Source organism: Neopsephotus bourkii, unplaced genomic scaffold (genome assembly GCF_033783945.1).
Source record: "Neopsephotus bourkii isolate Nb327-2 ecotype Australia unplaced genomic scaffold, CSIRO-AGI_Nbou_v1 NB_593, whole genome shotgun sequence".
Lineage (NCBI taxonomy): Eukaryota > Metazoa > Chordata > Aves > Psittaciformes > Psittacidae > Neopsephotus > Neopsephotus bourkii.
This window is the reverse complement of record NW_026901094.1, coordinates 2604306-2626440: the sequence shown is the minus strand read 5'-3', so window position 1 is coordinate 2626440 and position 22135 is coordinate 2604306. Positions and strand designations below refer to the sequence as shown.

Sequence of the window (22135 nt, the reverse complement as noted above, 5' to 3'; positions counted from 1 at the left end):
TTTCAGGTTTTATGCTGCTGAAATTTGTATTGCTCTAAACTTCCTTCATGAAAGAGGCATAATCTACAGAGATTTAAAACTAGATAATGTTCTTCTAGATGCAGAGGGTCACATCAAATTAACAGATTATGGCATGTGCAAGGTAGGATTTTTTTCTTACCTTTCTTCTGTCACTTTGTCATTCGGCAGCATCTCTCTGGTTATGCTTTTAAGTCAAATACAGCATCCAGTGATTTGTAATTTTTTCCTTTTACATTTCAAGTTATATGGGTCATTTTGCGGGACAAAAGTAGTTTGGCCCTTTGGGCAAGTCAATTTCTTTTTCTATTTGTTTGCTAAATGACTCAAGTTAGAAAAATTATGTTTAAGAAAATATGTTTTTAAAAGGGTATTTTCCATCTGTTAACTGCTCCTGTGAGTGAGTCTGAATTTGTCATTCTTTGAGGTTGGACTGTGCAGATTAGTAACCGAAGGGGCTGTCTGGTACCTCCGCTCTCAGGGGCTGTAATCTTGGACATTGAGAGGCATTTGAAAGAGCATCATTTTCAAAGCATCTGGCAAAGCGTGGCATGTTCTTAATGTGATGCTTTTTCCCAACATCTGTTAGAAAATGATTTCCAAATTGTTTATGTGGAATTGGTTTTAATTGTGCCTGTAAACAGTAAGGAAAATGTTGTTAGAAGTATGATGTGACTCAGTTTTAATCAATTAATTTGCTATGATAAGCTGTGAAGTCAGCTATGAGCACAATGAGCATTTGTTTTGCTCTAGCATTTTTTTTTTAAAGGAAGGTCTTAGAATTCCTGAGTCACTTGGCTTTTTAAGTCTAATTAAGGGAAATTCACAGAAAAGGAGGTCAGCTTTTAATTTCTACATGATTTATGCACGTAGGAAGGTTTGGGCCCTGGTGACACTACAAGCACTTTCTGTGGGACACCAAATTACATTGCACCAGAGATCCTCAGAGGAGAAGAATATGGTAAGCTGTGACTAAACAATTTGCAGTTATAATAAATTACAAAGCAAAGTTCTAGTTGAACCAGGCCCTTGATCTTCACTTCTATGAGAGAAAACGCTTAATTTCATTGAGTCCTGGCTGAAAATCTGCTCTGCAAATATTTCCAGGGTTCAGTGTGGACTGGTGGGCTCTCGGCGTGTTGATGTTTGAAATGATGGCAGGAAGGTCTCCATTTGATATTATTACTGACAATCCAGACATGAACACCGAAGATTACCTCTTCCAAGGTATAGTCATTTGGATTTTTGTATTTCTTGGAGGAGAAATAGTGAAAATTCCAGTTCCTGCAGGACAGTTTGCATTCCCTTTGCCATTGTTACCCTGTAGCTGTCTGTAAATCTACTGTAGATAAAGACCTCAAATATTTCCAGTTCTTCATCCCAGAAATTTACTTTGTTGAACTCAGATAAAATGGTCTGGAATGAGGAAGCCTTTTTCAGGCAAGAAAATACTTTTTTAAAGGTGTCCACAGTCTAGAGCTTGGAATGGTGCTTTTGTTAGAAGCAAGTCTACAGGCCAAGAATGAATTTTAAAATTGAGTGCTACATGAGAGGGTAGGAGGATCTTTATTGACAGAAATGTCAGCCTGTGGTTTTGCTCCCGGTAACTTTTAGTTTTACTTCTGATGGAATTAGTACCAACTTCTTTTAAGCAGTTCTACCTTTTAGGTATAGACACATGAGTTTTTCTAAACAGAAATAGTAATACTTGCCATATTTATTACTACAGAAACTCTAACAGCTCAGGGAATCGAGAAGTTGCATGCTCCCTAATATGCAAAGCCATTCTTGAAAGTAGTTACTGCAATTATTTAGCACAATCTGCAGTGTTATTCATATGAGCCTAATGTTAAATCAGTTACTGTTTAAAATTGCACCTTTCCATGTAGTGAGGACAGTGGAAAAGTTTTATTCCCTGCTTACACTACAAACAGTAGAAAAAGCTAGTGCAGCTAATATTTCTTTTAGGAAATCTTGAACTGTCACTATAACAGTGCCTTGAATTACTGTAGCTCCTTTAGTTTGCATTATTTTAGCTAATACTCTGTCTTCCCATTTTCCAAATGGTCACATAGTTAAATAATACAGTGTTTCTGTTGAGATCTTGGTAATGTCACATACCAAAAGCCAATATTGCTGTTTTTAAACCTGTAACAGTTATTCTCGAGAAGCCAATCCGGATTCCAAGGTTTCTTTCTGTCAAGGCTTCCCATGTGTTAAAAGGGTTTTTAAACAAGGTAAATAATATTCTCTTATTTTTAGCATCTAAGATCTGGAAGTCAGAGCTTCCTGTTGAAAGCAATACAGTTAAGAGGTTAATCTGCTTACTGTTAAGAAAACCTATCAAACCTTTGTGTGCTGTATGTTAAAAGAAGCCACTTCTTAGCTGCTAATTTACTGAGTGAATTCCACAGCACAGACTTGATTTAAAAGCCTGAACCTAGTTGAAAAAAATAACTAGGTTTGTTTCTAAGCTTTTTTTCTGGAATACTTTATAACTTATCAAGCTGATTGAAAACCCAAGATTTTTATGGGGGAAAAGGATATGAATTATACATTACTAAATAAATCTCTTTTTTTTTAAGAAATTGTAAAATGTAATTTTAATTAAAAAAAAAAGAACAAAAATTCCTTGACAGCCCTACCATCTTAGCAGTATGCAGTCATGGGGAATGTTGGAGTCATGTATATGGGCTGTAAGTGGGGCAAACGGAGACCATAACTGGCTTTGAGTGTGTAATATGAGTTTGTGTTTCCACAGGATCCCAAAGAAAGGCTTGGTTGCCAGCCACAGACAGGATTTTCTGATATCAAGTCTCACACATTTTTCCGCAGCATAGACTGGGATATGGTAAAAATTATTCTGTTTATATCTGTCCAAAAGGAATAGATTCTCTAGTTCATTAATTGTATGCACATGTAAAAGCCCCCTTAAAAACAGGGAAATTCAGTTCTATAAGAGTAAAAACTATTTTTCTTTCTTCAGGTGATGGAGGAGCAAGGTTTCTTCCATGGCCATAATGGAAACAAGCTTTGTTTTACTACCAAAAATCAGGCTTCCTTCTGAACTCTAGGAATGGTTACAACTTTGGGGTATTGATTTTAAAATAAATGATGAATTTTAAGAAGCACTGTAGGAACCATTTATCCTTGGTTTATATTTGTAGATTCTGCAAAGTCATGCACTGGGTTCTGCTGCTGTAGAATTTCCCCAGCGTACACACAAGGTGCCTGCAGTTGTGGGAAGGACTCCATAGATCCCCAGAGTCATAGTTCAGTTCTGGGTGGGCATTTCATATAGCCCTGTTAGTAAATGTTTCACTGAACATGGAAGTGTGGACTAGCAAAGCCAGCCTGTTGGAATGCTGTCACAGTAGGTCATTTCTCTTAGTGATTAGAAACCTTTTCTGCCTTGGCAGGACAGGTAGTGCTTGATTTACATGGCCAGCAGGATGGGTGAAGTGTTGTGAAACCAGTTTAGATACAACGATGGAAGATGAGGTGCTTCAGGTACATGAAGCATTTCTAATCTGCTTGTACTATATTGAAAAGAAAAAAAGACTGAAATCACAAATTATACAAATTTTAAATCAGTGGGATTACTCAGGTAGGAAACAGGGTTTAGTTACGTGGATAGGTGTGAGTAGGATCGGGTCCTTATTTAAGGATGTGGCTTGAGAGCAGTGTGGTTATTCAAAAAGATTCTTTGATTATTACTTTCAGATTTTCTTTATTGCTCCTGATGTGAGGGAAGCTTTTAGTTCCTGGGGGAGTGGATGGCTTGGACTTTAGTGATTTGGCAAGCATAAAGTTTTGCTTAAATTGGTTTTAATTTTTTAACTTTCTCTTGGCAGTTGTATCTTCTTCAGCCTTCATGGTAGAAAACCATCACAGAAATGGAACTGTTAACGTTTATTGCCACTTGAGCAATAAAACAAGTCAGGAGCCACTGCCTTATCAGCACTTTTTTTTTTTTTTTTTAATACCTAGTTGAACAGAGAGAGAATATGCCTGTAATGTTTTGACAGTTCTAGGAAGTCTACAGGTGTGTGGGAACAGGCCTGTAAAGAGGTTTAGGGAAGAAGGTAAAACTCCATTACATTTTGCCTTGGAAGCCTGATGTTCAGACTGTCCCTGTTAGTATTCTTCAGAGAAGACATGCACTGTGTAAGGAGCCAGTGGTTTAAAATACCTCATGCTTATACAGTTATTCCTATAGCAAAGGCTGTCTTTAATTTTGTCAGACATCCCTTGTTTTGCGTTCTTCCTCAAGCCTGAATGTTAGGGTTAACAACCTTGTGGTGCTGTAGTGCAGCTTGCTTGAGATTCTGTAGGAGAATGAGCATCGTGTGCTGCAGGGTTGTGTTTTCTTCTGCAGAAGTTCTGTTTTGTGATCTGATTAGGACAGTGCTGCTCAGGAGGATCTCATCTCCTGAGCATGAGAAGTTCAGCTGAACTTCTAATGAAGAGCATTGGGAAGTATGTTCAGAGCAAAATGAAAAAATATTTGGAAGCTTTTTTAGTTATTAGACTTTCCTTTGAAATGCAGGTGATGAGGAGAAAAGATTTTGACTTAAAAGCTTTTCCAGATCTTTTCAAGTTGAAACAAGAGTCTAACACTGACTAAAAATCATTTCTGTGTGAAGCTCAAGTTACATGGAAAAATAAATAGAGGTGAAATGAGCACTTCCCCCCCCCATGTTAGTCATCATAGCTGTGTGTGGCACAGCCAAGAACACTTTAGATTCCTCACTCTGCATATAGGATGGCTGAATAGCATTCAAGGAAGTGCCAAGACCATGTTTTTTCCATAGAATCATAGAATAGAATAGTTAGGGTTGGAAAGGGCCTTAAGGTTATCCAGTTCCAACACCCCTGCCATGGGCAGGGACACCTCACACTAAACCATGCCACCCAAATGAAATTTTGCTTATTTCATACATGAAGTCTGTTTTCATGCTTTTCTATAAGTTTGAACACTTCAGTGATTTTTTTTGAAGGTTTTGTATTTAAAATATAGCAACAGGATAAAAAGGACGAGCATACAACACTTAGTGTTGAAATGGTCTAAACCTTAATGTCGGATTATATTTAACATGTTTCTGTGTTCCACAGATATTTGAGTCCACTATAGTGACTGCTCTGTGCATGTGCTTTAGAGCCAGCGTGTGTGGATGTTCTGTGGAAACCTTGTGAATATGCAGTTCTTTATTTTTGCTCTCCCTCATTTGTGTTTGTATCTTAGCTGGAGAAGAAGCAAACCACCCCCCCATTCCAGCCTCAGATCACAGATGATTACGGTCTGGATAACTTTGACACACAGTTCACCAGCGAGCCTGTGCAGCTAACCCCAGATGATGAGTATGGGTTGTTTGTGGTTTTTTCCCTAATGTAATTGCATATTGAGAAATCAATTTATAAATTACTTGAAAATTACTAGGAGGAGACTCTGTAGTTAGCATTAGAACATAGCCAACTTGAAGTAAATTTAATATCCTTTTTATCCTACCTATCTTGCATAACTTCTCATACTTACTGTGTATAGAAGACTGCCTGGTATTCTAACACAAGATTGGGAGTACAGGGTTGATTTGCTGCTGAGCGTGTGCTGGGCACTGAGAGAGGACTCAAGTTCAGTTCCTGACCCAACCAGCTGCATTCTTGTAATCAAAAAGTATTAGCTTTGTGCTTGACTCTTTAATAGTATTTAACTTTAATGTAACATGAGCAGCCTATGCTGACAGTAAAATGCCTGTTTCTTATTTTTAAATTGGTATTACAGAACAACAGTCATCTATTACTTGCTGCTTTCAGGGCCTTATAAGTGCTACTTAGTAACTGTCAGTAACTGAACTGGAAGGGCAGAAGAAACTTTCTATCACATCATCATCATCTCAGACTGGTTTGGTTGGCAGGGACCTAAAAGCTCATCCATTTCCAATCCCTGCCACGGGCAGGGACACCTTCCACTAGAGCAGCTTGCTCCAAGCCCCTGTGTCCAACCTGGCCTTGAGCACTGCCAGGGATGGGGCAAATAATAATGTAGAAGAATAATAGTAGTGGTAATAGTAATAAAAATAATATATTTCTCCCCATTTGGTGTTGTTTCTGTACAACTTCACATACATACTTCACAGAAATATATTTTGTTATTTGAAGAACAAAACCAGCATTTGTACTTGATAAAACTAAATCAATGCTCTTGTTTGTTTTTTCAGAGATATAATAAAGCGAATAGATCAGTCAGAGTTTGAAGGATTTGAATACATTAATCCATTGTTGCTGTCAACAGAAGAAACAGTATGAAGGAATGACATCTTTGTTGTGGACAGTGTGAATGACCTTTAAATTTATCCTTAACCACAGTATATGCATGCGAGGCTGGAGAACTGTACATTTTGGACGGAGACCAATGATTTAAAAACAAGCAAACAAAAAAACCCCAACAAATTGCTGCTGAAAATCAAAGAAGAGAACAATGATTTTGGTGGGTGTCTTCTGCCATTTGATGATTCTTAAGTTCTGCGCTTCATTAATGAAGGAATTTGTATTTTGTGCCTGTTTCATGAAGGATTGAGACGTTCATTGCATCCGTGGAAAAGGAGATTCTGCAAATCTTTTGAGACCCACACACTCCCTACAAACGCTTGATGCAATGAGCTACCAATTGAAAGAGTATTACAGTGTAACATCCTGAAGAATAAAATACATTACAGTGGTGTTGAACCTTATTTTTGATGCCTTTTTTCACAAGTGGTACCTGTCTAAACATCTCAGATATATTTAAAAGGAGTTGTGTTTTATTAGCAATCAAAACATAAATTTGGGCACAAGATTTAAGTGCCTAAATGGATAAACGGCATTGAAGAATTATTATGTATTTGGAACATTCTTAAACCTGGTAAGTTCTGCTCATTAATATTAAGTGACTATTAACATGTGAACAGAACAATTCTCAGCTGCAGCCTCGTGTTTGATGGCACCTTTATTGGATTTGAAATGCAGAGTGACTCAGCTATATGAATTCCAAATTAGAATTTGCAGGTTTCTAAATCTGTTGTCTTAAAACTCCAAATTTACCAAAATGTTTCAATTGAAGAAAACTAAATTTGCACACAAAGGGGTTAGGAAAAGACTTAAGCAGTGCCTACACCTACAGTTGTATATTAGATTTTTGAAAAGTATTTTTATCAGCCGTACAGATATTCAGAAATAGAACAAAAGTGTAATTAAAGCACAGCCTTAAAGTCTAAGTAGTAAGTCTAGAATAACCAGAATCTAGAATACACTTTCCTGATAAAGCACACCTCCTACTTCTGATAAACTGTCTGCTTCTAGTTACTCAGTGTTTATTAATAACTAATCATTCTACTTCAGAAAATGGGAAGGTTTGGTAAAATGATTTGCATTAAAGTAATTTTTTTAATGGATGGAAAATGAATATTGTAAGAAATTGGATAAAGCAAAAGCTCTATCAAATCCCTTCTCATGGGAAGTTGGGAGGATTGGGGGCAGGGAAAGGCTGGTTCACATCAGTCTATCAGCTTGGAGAAGCTCACCTCACTGTGTTTGAGCGTGTATGTTGCTATTTGGAGCTTTGGGAGCTGTGAAGATGTACCTGCCTCTGGGAGCACCAGTTGCTTCTTGCTAGCTCTGGGGGTGTGGGCTGTAGAGATGGGGGGGGAATTATGTGGGAAGGAAAAAAAGAAACCCCAAGCCCCTGTGCTCATCTCACCTGATGTGGTGTAATTGCAACACTTCAGCTTGCTTTCCACTCACATCTGGTTTTCTCAGGGTACAGCATTGCATTAGGTGCTGAACATGACATCTTTTGGATTCACATCCAGGTCATGAGGTGCTAGGACAAGACTGCCAAAACATTGTTTCAAATTGTCAATGAATCACCGATTAACAATCTGCTTGTATCCCCTCCTTCCCCAGGAGTACACACCCCCTGCTGGCTGTGTTGATCCCATTCAGGTTTCAGCTGTGGGTTTCTCTGTTGGACTCTACCTTTTCATATTCAGCAAAATGTGTTTTAATCAGTGCTAAATAATTTAACTGGTAAGAAGTACTTGCCTCAAATGCCTGGACTTGAGATACTTTATTATCTACTAAAGGAAACATTTACCTTTTAAATGTAATCTGACAGTTTATAATTACCCCTCTCCCCCTCCTCCACCTCCCCTATTTCTTGCTGGTAATTTATTTACCCTGAATAATTTTTTTGGGGGGTGTTTTCAATTCCCCTGGTAATAAAATGAACCAGTAGTTACCCGAGTGACTGCAGGCAGCTCCTGCCTGGGACCATGACAGATCAGCTGTCCTGTGACACAACAGGGCAGAGAACTTCAAAATGGAAATACTAAAAACATGGGTTGGGTGGGTTTTTAACCTTTTTTCTAGGTTTTGGAACATTTTGGGAGGGAGGGAAGGAAGAACACGAAGACACATTTGCTAAACAAACATTGTAAAGACTACTTGATTTTATTTCAAAGATTTACAGGCATTTACAATGTTGCTGTGTTGCCAAATAGTTTGCTGGATCCAAGTTTGGTTGCTCATGTGCAAGTGTTTGAATAATGTTCTGTTCCTGATGAAGGGGAAATTTTTTATATAAAGTACTTGTTTTATAAATAAAAAAAAAATGAAGGATGTAATTAAATGTGTGGTTTGGAAAAATAAATCCTAATATATTACAAATGGATCTGGTAATGATATATAGTTGTCTTATTTGAAATAGTAAATGAAAATTCTAGCTAATTTAATGATTGTAAACCAGTAAATATGTTCTTGTAGTTTTGTATAATTAATTAGTTGGGATCTTTGCTGACCAGTTTTAATTGTGCAGAAGATGGTATACTAATCCCTAAAAGCTAAGATCATTTATATTCTTGCACATCTATTAAAGACTTTAATGACAAAGCTGATAGACTCTTATTATTTCTCAGTAAATGTACCTGAGTCCCACTTGTGCTTTTGGAAGAGACCGCACTGTGAACTGAATCTCTGATTCATCCTGTACTTGGATATTGTATTCCATGTATGTTCTGTGGCACAGGGTTGCACCCAAACCAAGGAGTTTGCTGAGATAGGAAACTGGATGCTGAAGTTGCTAGTTGGAGTTGTACTCATTCTTCCCTGTGTGAAGGCAGTTGTGATTGGAATAGCTGGAATGGGCACAACTGTTCTGCTCTTGGATACAGCCCTCTGACAGGAAACAGATGTGAGCTGTGAGGCTGTGACTGGCAACACTGTGTGGTATGAATAGATTACCATGATCTATAAACAACTGACTCTACTGGGGGAAAGGAACAACCCACTCTACTTCATCCCTAAACCATCACTAAATGTCACTTATTCTTTATTCCCAAACTTTGATGGTATCCAGGCAGGATGGAACTGATAGAAAAAGCAGCTGTTTTGGCTGGCTGACTGCACTAAATCTTGCTTTGCATCTCAGTAATGTGGAACTGGCAGGAGCGGTCTCTTACTGGAGCCCAATTAGTTTGGCATAGTCATGTTAATGTAGAAACCCCCAACTGAAGGCTCTGAATTCAGCTGTGTTCCTTCAGAAAGATAAAAAAAAAACCTCACAGCCTTTACTTGGTCTGGGTTGTGTTTCCTTTTAACATAGAAAAAAGATATTGAAAGACTGAGGGAGCTGGGTCTCTATAGTTTGGAGGAGATTGAGGGGTGACCTTATTAGTGTATATAAATATATAAAGGGGGAGTGTCACGTGGATGGAGCCAGGCTCTTCTCGGTGGCAAACAATGAAAGGACAAGGGGAAATGGGTACAAATTGGAACACAAGAGGTTCCACTTAAACCTGAGAAGAAACTTCTTCTCAGTGAGGGTGACGGAACACTGGAACAGGCTGCCCAGGGAGGTTGTGGAATCTCCTTCTTTGGAGACATTCAAAACCCGCCTGGACACGTTCCTGTGTAACCTTATCTAGGTGTTCGTGCTCCGGCAGGGGGATTGGACTAGATGATCTTTTGAGGTCCCTTCCAATCTCTAACATACTGTGATACACTCACAGAATCAGCTGTACAATCATATATGTTCTATCTAAAATGTTAAAGATGTGAAGTTTTAATAATTTCACACTTATTTTTACAGATCACCTTTCAGAAAAAGAAAAGGTCTGTGAACTTCTGGATTGCATTAAGTGAGCTACCTTCTGTTCAGTTGGTTTATTCTACACTCAGAGCTTTGGGGCATCACCAACATGCATCCCTCAGGGATTTACAATTCTACACTGTTTCAGAAGTCCTCAGCTTCCAGGGGTAACAACACTGATTGCCCTGTGGGTGCGTCTGGGAGAGCCCCCAGCACTGTTTCAGGAACCAGAAGTACTTCACATGCCTCTGAGAGGATTTAAGAGAAAAAGACCCTGACCTCGGTCTTACGCTAGGTGACTGGTGTGAGACAAGGATGTGCTTCCACCACACATTTTCCCTTTTCTTACGAGAGAGGATCCTCCTTGGCTGGGTTCCTTTGCTCTTCATTCTTCTGGATTTAGGATTTACCACATTACATCATCTGTACTTTCAGACAAGCACATAGCAAGGTGGCCATCAATGTCCTGTTGTGACAGCCTGCAAGTACAGAGAATTTGTTCAATGAGAAACAAAATCAAACACTTATTTACTGTTCTTCACCTTCACTCTAGCACAGAACTGAAGACCTGAAGCATGGTTATTAGCCTGTCTAAATCTCTTGATCTAATGACCCTGATTGTATAAATACTCCTGAAGTCATTCTTCTGTCTCTTTGTTCAGCCTCCAAGAGAAAATAAAGCAGCAGCCGAAACATCTCACAGTGTTAGAGGATCTGTTGCAAAACTCATGTTTTACTATTTTTTTTACTATATTTTACTATACTATTAAATGGTGTTAATTTCAAGAGACACAGTAGTTCTTACTATAGAGTGGATACTCAATTGCATGGAGTCTCATTCACTTGTGCTAGTTAGAGCTGGCATGTAAGACATATCCACTTCCTTTCCTCTTTGAGAGCTAAAACTAAAATGAAGACCACAGTTGCTCAGCCAGAGGCATCTGGGTCCTGGCTGAACAGGTACCACTGTGGCTATAACAGCAAAGTCCAGATATAGAAGAGCAAGTGACAGAGACAAGATTAATCCATCTAGGTCTGAAGCTAGCTTTGAACTATTGAGAATGCTGCACCAGAATGGTTTTTGGGTGATGACACAAATGTCACTAGTATTTTTGTACTAAAGTATTTAAAAATGTTTATTCTGCTAAAATGCTAACACATCAAGGTTTACCCGAGAGCTCAAACTTGGCTTTCCTTTTGAAGCAACATAATCTAGTAAACATAAGCTTCTAAACTGAATTGTAAGTAGGTAATTCTGACACTTAAAAAGTAGAAGTTTTACACAGTTTCATTACTGCCTATAGAGAATGCAGCCAGAACCAGTCTGGGGTTTGTATACTGTCCAGTTATTAAACACCAAAAAAACTCACATTCCACTAAAGCAAATGAGGCACATGGGACAACTGTCAAGAGTTGGAGCTCCTTCACCCTGATTTTCTGTTTCTTCCTTGCAGCTCTTTATTTGAGGTACACTTGCAAGAGGCAGGTTCTCTTCTGCAGATGAGCATCTGGCCTCTCCAAAGGAAACATCCCCTTGATGTGTTTGTAGCTGAAGCTCTTTTCCATGATCTCCATTTTCCATGCTGTTCTGTGCAGTCCCTCTGCAATGCTGTTGATAGCTCAAAGCTTTTGCAGAGCATTGTGGCAATGCCAAGTGATGCACAGAACTCCTGTGCCAAGTGAGTTTACATGACTTGAGACTTGCATCTGGTTTTGAAATAGCTTCTGCGTCTTCCTCAACCACATGTTTGGCTTGATCTGTAATAGTTACACAGCATGTCTTCTCAGCTGCACATGGTAAACTGCTCAGTTTATCTGCTTGGCCTTGTCCTTTATGTAGGTGATTGATCTGGCTCTGTGTTAGCTGATAGGAGCTAAGATCCTCTGGGTTTAGAAGTTCTTCTTTGCAAAAACATGGGAATGACACCCAGGGAAAGTCTTTATTTCCAGCTGTAAAGACTTCCTGTTCTTGTAGACTCTCTTCCTTGGAGCTCTGTGACACACACAAATAATGTCTCCAAACAAATGCAGTTCCATCAATACATAAAACCAAAGATGAGCATAGTACAGATACTCAGAAGGCTGAATTACACTGAAGAACGTTTTACTTACGGCCCTCTCCAGTCCTTGTAAAGCAATTAAGAACTTCCCGGAGTTTATACAATATGTATATTCCCTTAACATTTCTAAATTGATACAACAGGGTACTTTCTTAATGTGTTCCATAGAGACTAAGGATGAAAACAACAACCTGCTGCTGCTCAGGAAAAACAATTCTGCTTTAGAAGGACTGTGTGGTTTGTGTTAAGGGGGCCTACAAGGGCTGGAGAGGGACTCTTCATTAGGGACGCTTCATTAGTAGTGGTAGGACAAGGCTTAAGTCTTAAGCAGGCAAGTTTAGGTTACATATAAGGAAGAATTCTTCCTTGTGAGGGTGGAGAGGTTCTGGAATGGGTTGCCCAAGGAAACTGAATGCTCCATCCTTGGCAGTGTTCAAGGCCAGGTTGGACAGAGCCTTGGGTGACATGGTTTAGCATGAGGCGTCCCTGACAATGGAAGGGGGTTGGAACTGGATGATCTTAAAGTCCTTTCCAACCCAAACTATTCTATGATTCCCTACCACTGCTGGAGCAATGAAATGGTGGTTTCTGTGTAATTAACCTCTCTGTCGCAGTTTGCCTTGTCCAGTTTATTCCAACAGTGAGATGCCAGTGCTTCTGAGCAGCCAGGATACTTATACATGTTAACTCTTTCCAGCAAAACATGTAAACAATTTGCCATACAGCAAAACAAGCCCCTGGTAGTTGTCCTACAACAGTGCTAAGTCACACCATTACATGTAGAAGCTGAAGAGCTTAAACACGCTACTATTTAAAAGCTATTTCAGATTTCTTCCCCTGTTAACATCATCATTCAGACTGTCACTACTGTAAGCAGCACACAAAGTGCAAACAACAACAAGGGTACAGCATGCTACCTTTCCGAAGAACTCGGGAAACCTGGGCACTGCCTGCCAGTCTGCGCATTGGGAATCTTGACTGATGCCTTTCAGTAACAAACCCCATGGTTCTTCACACTCATTTAAGTCTTCTTTTTCAAACCAGGAGCAGCTGTCAGTCAATGACCTGTAACAACAGAGACAGTCCAACAGTTTGAAAGTAGGAGAGAGGGAAGAAAATACTCTGCATTGCTGTTAGTTTGCTCTTAATTAACTTCATTTATCCCTCCTGTAATGCTGATGGTTAAAAAAATGTAGCTATCCTTAACTGTGATTTATCAAAACAGAAGTTTTAAGGTTAATTTCAGTAGCTGACAGTGCATCACTTCTTTCAGCTCAGTTCTAAGTGTGGTGACCCCTTTCCTTTTGTTACCAGCTAAGCACAAGGCAGAGACTTCATGATTGAAAATACTTAGAAATTTTCCACTTGTACGAGATAAAACTCAATTCTTACCTATTTTCTTTCGATCAAGTAGCACTAGATGAGCTAAACAAAAAATACAAGTTGACAATTTTGCCATGTCAAACAGCAGAGGCACACAAACAGCATTTGTTGGTAGGTGCAACCATGCAAATGCAGACTTTTTACTTTAAAAGTGAGGCAAATTGGCCAGTGCAGGAAAGATTCAGCTGTTTAACACATTTGTTTAGCAATGGAACCTCCATCTAGCCTGCAGCAAGGTTTCTATGGAACACAGAGGCATTATTTAGCCCATAAAATAATTTTTACAGCTTACTGTGACTTACAAAACTCATACAGCTATCAAAAAATTACCCATTTTTAGGAGAATGTCTAAAAGCCTTGCTTTCACTTGTAAAAACCACAAGCAGTATTTATTATGGTCTTCACTTCCATGTGAAACAGCTAAGCGTAGCCACTGTTTTTTCTTCTCGAATACCCAAATTGATACTTGCTGAGCACAGAAATCACTGCAGTGTTTGCACTGAGGATGGCAATCACCCTGGTTCTCATGTATGCCTGGCCACGCTGACATTTAAAACTACTGATTATAAACTTGAACTGATCCATCCTAGCAAGGTTTAACTACTAAGTAAGAATTAAAAGGTTTTTATACTAGTAATACTGTGTAAAGAAAAATTCAAGAGCTGGATGGGCTGTTCATGTCAGAATACTGCTTCCAGCGTTTCCACTTCCTACTGCTGCATTTTCTTGTGTCAGTCCAGGAATGACGCTGCATATGGAATAAACTAGAGACTGGTCTCTGCCACCCTCAAGAAGAGGCGCAATGGTCCTTTGGAAGCCCATTTTCAGAGGGGGCACAGCTGACGGCATGCTTGCTCGTCCTGACAGGCTGACACAAGAACCTCTGTCTCTTCACCTCACCTTCAGCCCTCTCTCGAGGGCTGGAAAGAAGCAGGAATTATTGCTGGTTTACCATAAGTTACTCTGAGGAAAAAAAAAAAAAAAACAAAACAACACTTTAATTCTCAGGAATTATTTCTGCTGAAAAAAAAAAAAGACATCTTAATTTCCATAGCGTTTCTCACGAGCCCCATCCATACTGCTGTTCTGCGCTAGAGAACACGCAGAAGGCTCAGCGCCCAGTGCGCTTTAGTTTGCAGGTGGCTTCTCGATGTTTCTAGAGGCCCCACAGGTGATGCTTATCAAGAGGCCTTTAACGCCATTAGCGACGTGCTAAAGGCGCACCTCAGGCACGGCTGAAGAGCCAGATCCATTTTCCCGGTAAGGGGTAGGGCGGGGTCCTTCCCCAGGGCCGCAGAAGCCGTTCCTCCACCCGGCCCTGACTCACTGGCGCCGCCGGGGATGCTACTGGCTCCAGGCCGCTGGCTCTTTCCTGGGTTTGAGGCGCAGCTTGGCGGCTCCATCCTCAGACATGGCGAAGGCGCGGAGCTGAAGCCTGGCCTCCTCACACAGCCCCGCCTCCCAGCTCCCCTCGTCCCGCGGGAGGGCGGCTGAAGGGACCTGCCGGTTCCTCCTCCTCTTCTTCCTCCTTCTTCTACCCCGATTGGCCCGCAGTCAGGGTAGGGACTCTGGGTGGACCGGCTCCCGCTCCGCCCTCAAAGCCGCCTGTGAGTCATGGGCGCTGTGGGAGAGTAGGGGCCGGTTTGCGGGGACGCCGCTCTTCTGAGAAGAAACCTATCGTTCCCTGCGTTACCCGGTGTGCTCAGCCGCGCTGGGCTCCGCAAGGGCTGCAGTACGTGCAGTACTCTCAAGGTGTTTGTCTCAAAAGCCGCCCTTCCCTTATTGCCTTTACTCCTTAAACTTCCTGTATTTGTAACGTTTTGGTGTATTTGGGGTTTGGATGTGGAGCGGCAGCTGTGGAAAAGCAGCATGCTCCCTTGGCGTTGGGTGGACAAAATGGCGGTGGCGCGGCCCTGGCAGCCGGCGCCATTGACGGTGGTGTCAGGCTGCAGGCAAAGATTGTTAATCGAAATAGAAAACTAGATTGGGAGTGCATCTCTGATACGATTTCTCATTCAGGAAGCAGTCTGTTAAAGCGATCTCTTTGCCTTTTTTTGGTAAGAATGTCGATGGGTGACTTGAGGTAAAGCACTCGTCAGAGTGGAGCCGTTGCTCGTAGTTTTTGAAATGGGCAGACATAGGCTGTGGCCTCTTCACAACCAGGTCTAATAGAGAAACGGCGACATCCTCTTCATAATTCTCCAACAGTAGATAAAAGGATCAGAAGGTAAACTGCTGATTAAATTCTTCATAACTGATGCAAGAATAATTGTGCAATGAAATAAAAATTAACATCTGTACGAGGGAGAGCAGATACAGAGCACTGTCTTTCATAAGACAAATTTATTAGTGGGAAAAGATGAATCCCACATTCCTTTTCTATAACTACATTTGTGCGGCGCTGAATGGCTTGTGGACTGTTTCATTCTTGCATTCCCCATGCCAAAAAGGAGGCATCAGTATTGACTGCAGCAGTGTTAAAAGTTAATGCCTGTGAATTACTGTGTTGAGCACACGGACCATAAAAAATGTATTAACTAGTAGGTGACCTGAGTTTCTGCATGTCTTGAACAGACCTGAACCAGAAAAAAGGCATTCAGAGTTCACTGATTCGGATTTGAAGTAGATTGGTAGATTTAACCTGAGAAGTGACAGGTACAGGCAGACAGCCACCTCCAACTGTCCAACAGGCTGAAGATCATTCACTTGGAGAGCAGTCAGAGATCTGGGAGGCTCAGTCCAGTTCACTGCTTTCCTGTGTTAGCCCAGGTACTTTTTGTTTCTGCGAATCCATCTCTGCAGTGAGGTGATGGCTTTTACTCCAAGTAGTAATTAATTTTTAACATTATAAGAGCTTTAATGGGTTTCCTTTTCATGTACGAGTGAGTAAAAAAGAAATGTAAAGTGTCTGGTTACTAATGTGAATGATGTGTCTACAATAGATAGCCTAGGTGAAAAATAATTAAAACCCCAGTCGTACTAGAGCATTGTCATTTCTGCTATATGATAGGCAGACAGAATAGAGAACAAAATTCAGGATGAAAGGAATGATAAACTGGTCACTGTCACAGAGGCAGACCTTTCCCTGTATTAGTATTTGTTACAGCTATAGTAGTAGCAAAGAATTACCAGGACAGTTAGAGTGTTCTGCTTTTTGACTTGTTGCCATTTAGAAGCTGCTTCCCACTGAGGTGAGAGGAGGTTCCAGGAAATAGGTCCTCCTCTCCCTCACTGTCAGGAAAGGCATTCTCCCAAAAGTTCCAGGTGGAACAAGGTAAGCAGAACAGAGGCAAGGGGTGAATGTGAAGATTTTAGGCCTGCTGTGGAAAGAGAAATGGTTATAGCAGCAGACACAGCAAGAATATAAATAAAGCAAATATGTAGATTGAAAAGGGGGATCAGACGTATACATAGCTGAAAATGAGGTGACAGAGGAGGGGTCAAAATTTGATTTAACAATTGCTGATGTTAGTTGAAGAAGAGAAATGGAAAAGCATTTAATTTTGGGTATTTTACTTGCCAGCCTTAATGCTTGCTGTGAATGATAGGACGAGGCACTGCCTATTGCCACTTGGCGGCAGCAAACAATATAAAAATCTTGCTTTTAAAAAAATCAGCTGTCAGATTGAGCTGATGTCTGCAGGCCTCTGTACATAATTCTCTGTACATCTATGTTAGTGATTGTTTCTGCCACACGGTTTCTGCTTCTGTTCCTGTGGTAGTTGGGTTAGCATTTTACATATCTTACTATTCCTTGGATACTACTTTGACAAGTCTCTGTTCCTAAGTCACGCATTGTACCAACAGATTTATTTCGTTAGCTGTGACTTCTCCTGAAGTAGCAGGCAGAATTGGAGTCTGCTTTTCATGCTGAAGGTGTTGCTGTGTGGCACTGTTAGTGCTGTGAGTAATCTATTATAGTATTGGCAAAAGCTGTGTTATGGGTCAGCATAAAAAAGGGTTATTGTGTGATAAGGGCCACAAATGAAAGAGTATAGTAAGAATAATAGCAAACGTTATTAATGCAGCTGCTGATTGTAAAAAGCAGAAGAAAAAAGCCTTGCTTCTGTAGCAACTATAGCTTGTATGTGGCTTTGCATCTTGTGGATTTAAGTGAAAACTTGATGCTGTAAGACTTTATTTTTTTTTTTAATTGTTACCTGTTTAATGTAGTCCCATTATAACCTATGAGGGCAGGCACATCAGGGAGTATTTTAATTCATGCTCTGTCTGCTTCTACCTGTAACTACGTATAGATTTGATACTGGCATTCTAGAAATCTTTGTCCATTATGTGTACTCAGATTTTTCATTTGCATCTTGACAGAATTAATAATGTACTTACAGCATGAAGGTGGGGTATAGAATAGGACCTGTTCTTGGCTCTCCTACGTTGCACTACTGTTCCCTCCGCTGACAGAAATCTTTTTACTTCTTGCCTGACTTTGGGTCTTGCATAATTAAGTAATGAAGAGTAGTTTGTGATCTTGGAAAGAAGTTCTCATAGAAATGCAAAGAGTAGTCTTTATCAGCAGCAGCCTTGTCTGGATTTGAGCCAGTGGTCAAGGGATTTGAGCTTTTGGAAGCTAAAATGCTTCTACAGATTATCTTTAGGGATTTTCTTCTAAATGGAATGCCAGCATGTGTAGTTAGCTATTCCCTGTAGAGTCTCATCAAGCTGCACACACTTAATCTTTACTTACATGGTCCCTGATTCTTACTGTAAAGTGGGCCTCAGTTTTAACTTTTGCTCTCAGGAAGAAGGGGCTATTACAACAAATTCTAATCCTTTTGCAGTTCCTCAATCACTAAAGCCTATAAATTGCCTGCCAAACCAACCAAGTGATCTTTTCCTGGGCTGAGGGAAAGGGGAGAGTGTAAAACGCAGGTGCCAGCATTTGCTGGGTAAGAACTGGTACATTATCTACTAATCCGCCTTCTGCTATTTCTGATTTCCTACCCAACAGCTGCAACATTGAATGAGAGCTTCTGCATTTGGGAAGAATTAGAAAGCCTGGTAATGGAGGGTCTCTATTACAGATACAACAACTCACAGACAGGGAGGAGAATTTTGCTGCTGGTGTAGAATTTGGTGAGCTAGGCATTTTATAGCCTGGAAAAATTATAATTTTCAGCTGTTGTTATGGAGTAATCAATGAAGAAGAGTTGCCATAGTTTCTGCTATGTTTCTTGCAAAGCCTGATGTAATTGCATGCATGTGCTATTATTTTTTTCAAATGTACCACTTTGAGGTTAAAGCATATGCAATTTTTGTTAAAACTTTGGTGGGTGTTTTTGCTGACTGATGCTTGCAGATAGTTCTAGTCCTTCTGAAATATCTTTGGCTCTGTAGTGACAGCTCCTGCATCAAATAAAAATGTTCAGAATAAGTCATGCCTTGCTAGGATATGGAAACATTATTATGTTTAAATTATTCTATTAGTCAGTGCTTGGTTTAGGAGTATGCATTGGTAATTTTTTGTCCTTGTCAAATAGTTTGCGACTTGGGGATCAACACGTCAATTCTGCTAAATGTCATAAAGGAAAATGTTCCCCAAAATGGCACAGGAGACTGAAGCAGGTTGTAGAGCATCAGTGAAAGCTGCTGCAGCAAATGGACTTTACGGCGTATCTCTGCAGCCCAGTGTAAGCAAATGCAGCACTGGAAAGAGTAACTCAATCATATTGGCTAGCTCAGTACAGTGATAATCACTGTCTGCAGTGAAATAGGAAAGTCTGACTATTTTCATCAACATGATGTGTTACAATTCAAACCACAAAATTATGAAAGCTATGTAAGACTTCCTTTAGCACAGTCAGGAGAGTAAAGATGACGTGCAGTTTCAGTTTGGGAATTGCAGGCTCATTGCTCTTTCCAGAGAAAGTCAGTTGAGTCGAGGCAGTTTTGTAGGCTCTCCCTAATTTTAGCTGTAGGTGACACTGTCTTTTCAATGAAAGCCATTGCCAGTGCACAACTCATCAATTCAGCCTTCCCTTCTCAAGTATAAGGACACATCAGTACCTGTGTGGCTGCATATAGAGAATTAAGGCATGACATTTATGTGCCAAGATGGGAAGACCTAAAAAGAGGACTAGGGAGCTTGGCATGGCATTTGTGGGTACCAGGTTGCCAAGGAAGCATATTGTATTGAAAGAGTTGCCTGGGAAACATTTAAAAATACATTGAATGGAAAAGCATATGTGATGTGCCCCCAAGTGTTCTGTGTGAATGAAATGCCATGGCTGATGATGGCACCAAGAGGCTGTTACTATTACATGTACAGATGCTGCAAGTGATGTGGTGTTATTTTTCTTCCCTTTTGTGTGTTTTTCTTCTTCTTCCCATACCCTGTTTGTAGAAAGTGCACAGAAGAAAAAATGTTTTGCTTTTGGCCGATGGATTAAATTAAATGTAGAAAGCTGTACATGTGGTCAGCAGCAGCTAGAGATGGTAAAAGCAATTTAGCTTCATTTAGGCAACCTAAACCAATTGACAAGAAGCCTGCACAATTCCTCCTCAAAAATAACAACACTGCTGAAACTCCTATAGGATAAAGATAAATGGTTTTCTGAGCATGAGCACTTTAATTTGTGCTAAAATGATATTTGGAGGCTCTGATGTCATTGCAATAGGACTTAGATGTAAACGTCATATAAAACGCAAGGAGTTTATGACCAAAGCAGGTTGGACAGCGTAGATGAAAAAGTATCTGACCTAATTTTTAGTACTGAAATAGAGGGAGATAACAGAAGAAAGTTTCAGAAGATAGCCCAGCTGCTTTAGTTTTCTTCAGGTCAGACTCAGTTACTGAGAAATAGTACTGACAAAAAAGAATGACCAAGCAAGGGAACAACTAGCAACTGTAATCTGTGATATCCTACCTCCCGCGAAGAGGCTCACTGGCTAGAGATTTCCAGGTATTGAAATGTATCTTTCCTTCACTAAGAATGAATACTAGGTATCAGGCTGGTTAGGATTATAATCTCCCTGCTTAATCCTCCTTTGGTGATTTAGAAACCAATACCCTACTCTTGCTTTGCTAGAGGTTTAAGAAGCCTATTTGGGGGCAAGCAGATTTTGCTTTGTCCGGCCTTTGTGTGGTACAGATTGAGACAGTAGATCTTTTGGGAGAGAGACAGTGGAGAGTTCAGTTGACTAAGGAGGAAGGTCTAGAGACCTGTTTGTTAGTATTAGCTATGAAAAGATACGTTGCCTTGTAGGGAGAAGGCCCTAGGGACTCAGCTTCTTGAAGATGGTGCCTGTTGGAAGCTGTAAAGTTGCTGTTTATTTGGTAATGTATGTGCTTTTCCCCAGTGAGGGTATGCATTTTGACTGATTGACTCTGACTTTGCTGTCGTTTTGGCCAGGAAGGGGAAGCTTTCTGGCTGGCTATCTAATTTGGGCACAACCTGCTCAAGGGTCTGAGGTATCCAAAAATTTTGTTAGAAAACTGTGAATCAGATGAAGTCTTCTGTGTGTCAGTCAAGTCCAAGATCACTCATCATTTTTCTGGCCCAGTGTGTGTTTGGTTAAATCAAGTCCTGATGTTTCTAGGCCCTGGGGTTAGTGTGAGAGAGCCGGGGAGACTCTGCCTTTCATCTTCCCCCCACAGTTTTGCAATATGACTGAAAACTCTTGGAGAGAATGTTTTAGATCTCAAACAAAGATTACGTTTGATGGCATGAAGCTGTGGGTTCTGTGGCTCAGCCTAGAATTCTGCTGAGGGAGTTGTATAATCTCCCCATACTTTAAAGTATTTTGGCTCTGAATTCAGGATCAAATAATGGATGAGATTTTTGTATTTCTTGATGGTTTTTTTTTATTTGAAGCATGTCTCACAGGATTACAGCCTTCAGCAGAGTTTCTCCTCTTTGCTCTGTACCATCCCTTCATTTGCAGTGAAGATACTAAAGGGCTACACAAAAAAAAAAAAATTAAAAAAAAATCCATAACTAATATCTGTAGTAATGACAGAAGATCACCTGCCCTACTTATGGGCATGAAACCATAAAAGAGTGGAGCAAAATTACCAACACTAGTTAATGTGATGTGATATTATCCATAACTAGAATGGTGTTTAAAATCAACTTAAAATACAGTGTTAATTCAACAGATGGGTATTTATTTATGGCTTCAACAAATGTGGATAGTAGGTTTAGTTAGTTTTGCAACTTTTTGAAAGGACTAGCTAGTATTTTAGAAAGAAAATCTAGTAAACCCTAAGGTATAATCAGAGCTGTGGAGGCAAGTATAAATCTTTTCACCAAGAAGGCTGTATTTTAGTTGCAATCTAGTGGTGTAATAATTTTATTGTATTACAGAAATAAGCAATATATCCTTACTACCTTTCCGAAATTACTTCCTTTTTCATATTTCTTCTGACTCTGCCTGTCATTAGCTCTTAACTTGATAAAAGAAATACAAAATGGGACTACTGTAGAAGGCCTGACAGTAAAATATGGTAGAGCTATAGTTTCTTCTTTTTTTTTTTTTTTCTTTTTTTTTTCCGTATGTCATTTATTTAATTGTATGGGACACAGGCCGAGTTTGG

General features: G+C 40.1%; 3 protein-coding genes across 12 annotated transcripts in view; 1 reads left to right on the top strand and 2 right to left on the bottom strand.

Annotated features, from left to right (window-relative positions):
- PRKCZ (protein kinase C zeta) overlaps positions 1-6749 on the top strand; it is a 40347-nt gene extending 33598 nt beyond the window's left edge. For all 3 annotated transcript variants that reach the window (XM_061351670.1, XM_061351672.1, XM_061351671.1), the window contains 7 exons: positions 7-142; positions 892-979; positions 1126-1245; positions 2176-2255; positions 2780-2869; positions 5264-5379; positions 6237-6749. In XM_061351670.1, the coding sequence (XP_061207654.1) occupies positions 7-142; positions 892-979; positions 1126-1245; positions 2176-2255; positions 2780-2869; positions 5264-5379; positions 6237-6324 (718 nt within the window). In that variant the 3' untranslated portion in view covers positions 6325-6749. The remainder of the gene's footprint in view (positions 1-6; positions 143-891; positions 980-1125; positions 1246-2175; positions 2256-2779; positions 2870-5263; positions 5380-6236) is intronic.
- Positions 1-22135, bottom strand: part of CFAP74 (cilia and flagella associated protein 74) — a 274549-nt gene that overhangs the window by 107384 nt on the left and 145030 nt on the right. The gene's annotated exons all lie outside the window — the stretch shown is intronic.
- Positions 10432-15245, bottom strand: FAAP20 (FA core complex associated protein 20). The gene is made up of 4 exons (XM_061351673.1): positions 14912-15245; positions 13119-13266; positions 11512-11899; positions 10432-10620 (listed from the first exon to the last, which is right to left on the bottom strand). The coding sequence occupies exons 2-4, from the start codon at positions 13204-13206 to the stop codon at positions 10548-10550; spliced, it is 549 nt and encodes a 182-aa protein (XP_061207657.1). The 5' UTR covers positions 13207-13266; positions 14912-15245; the 3' UTR covers positions 10432-10547.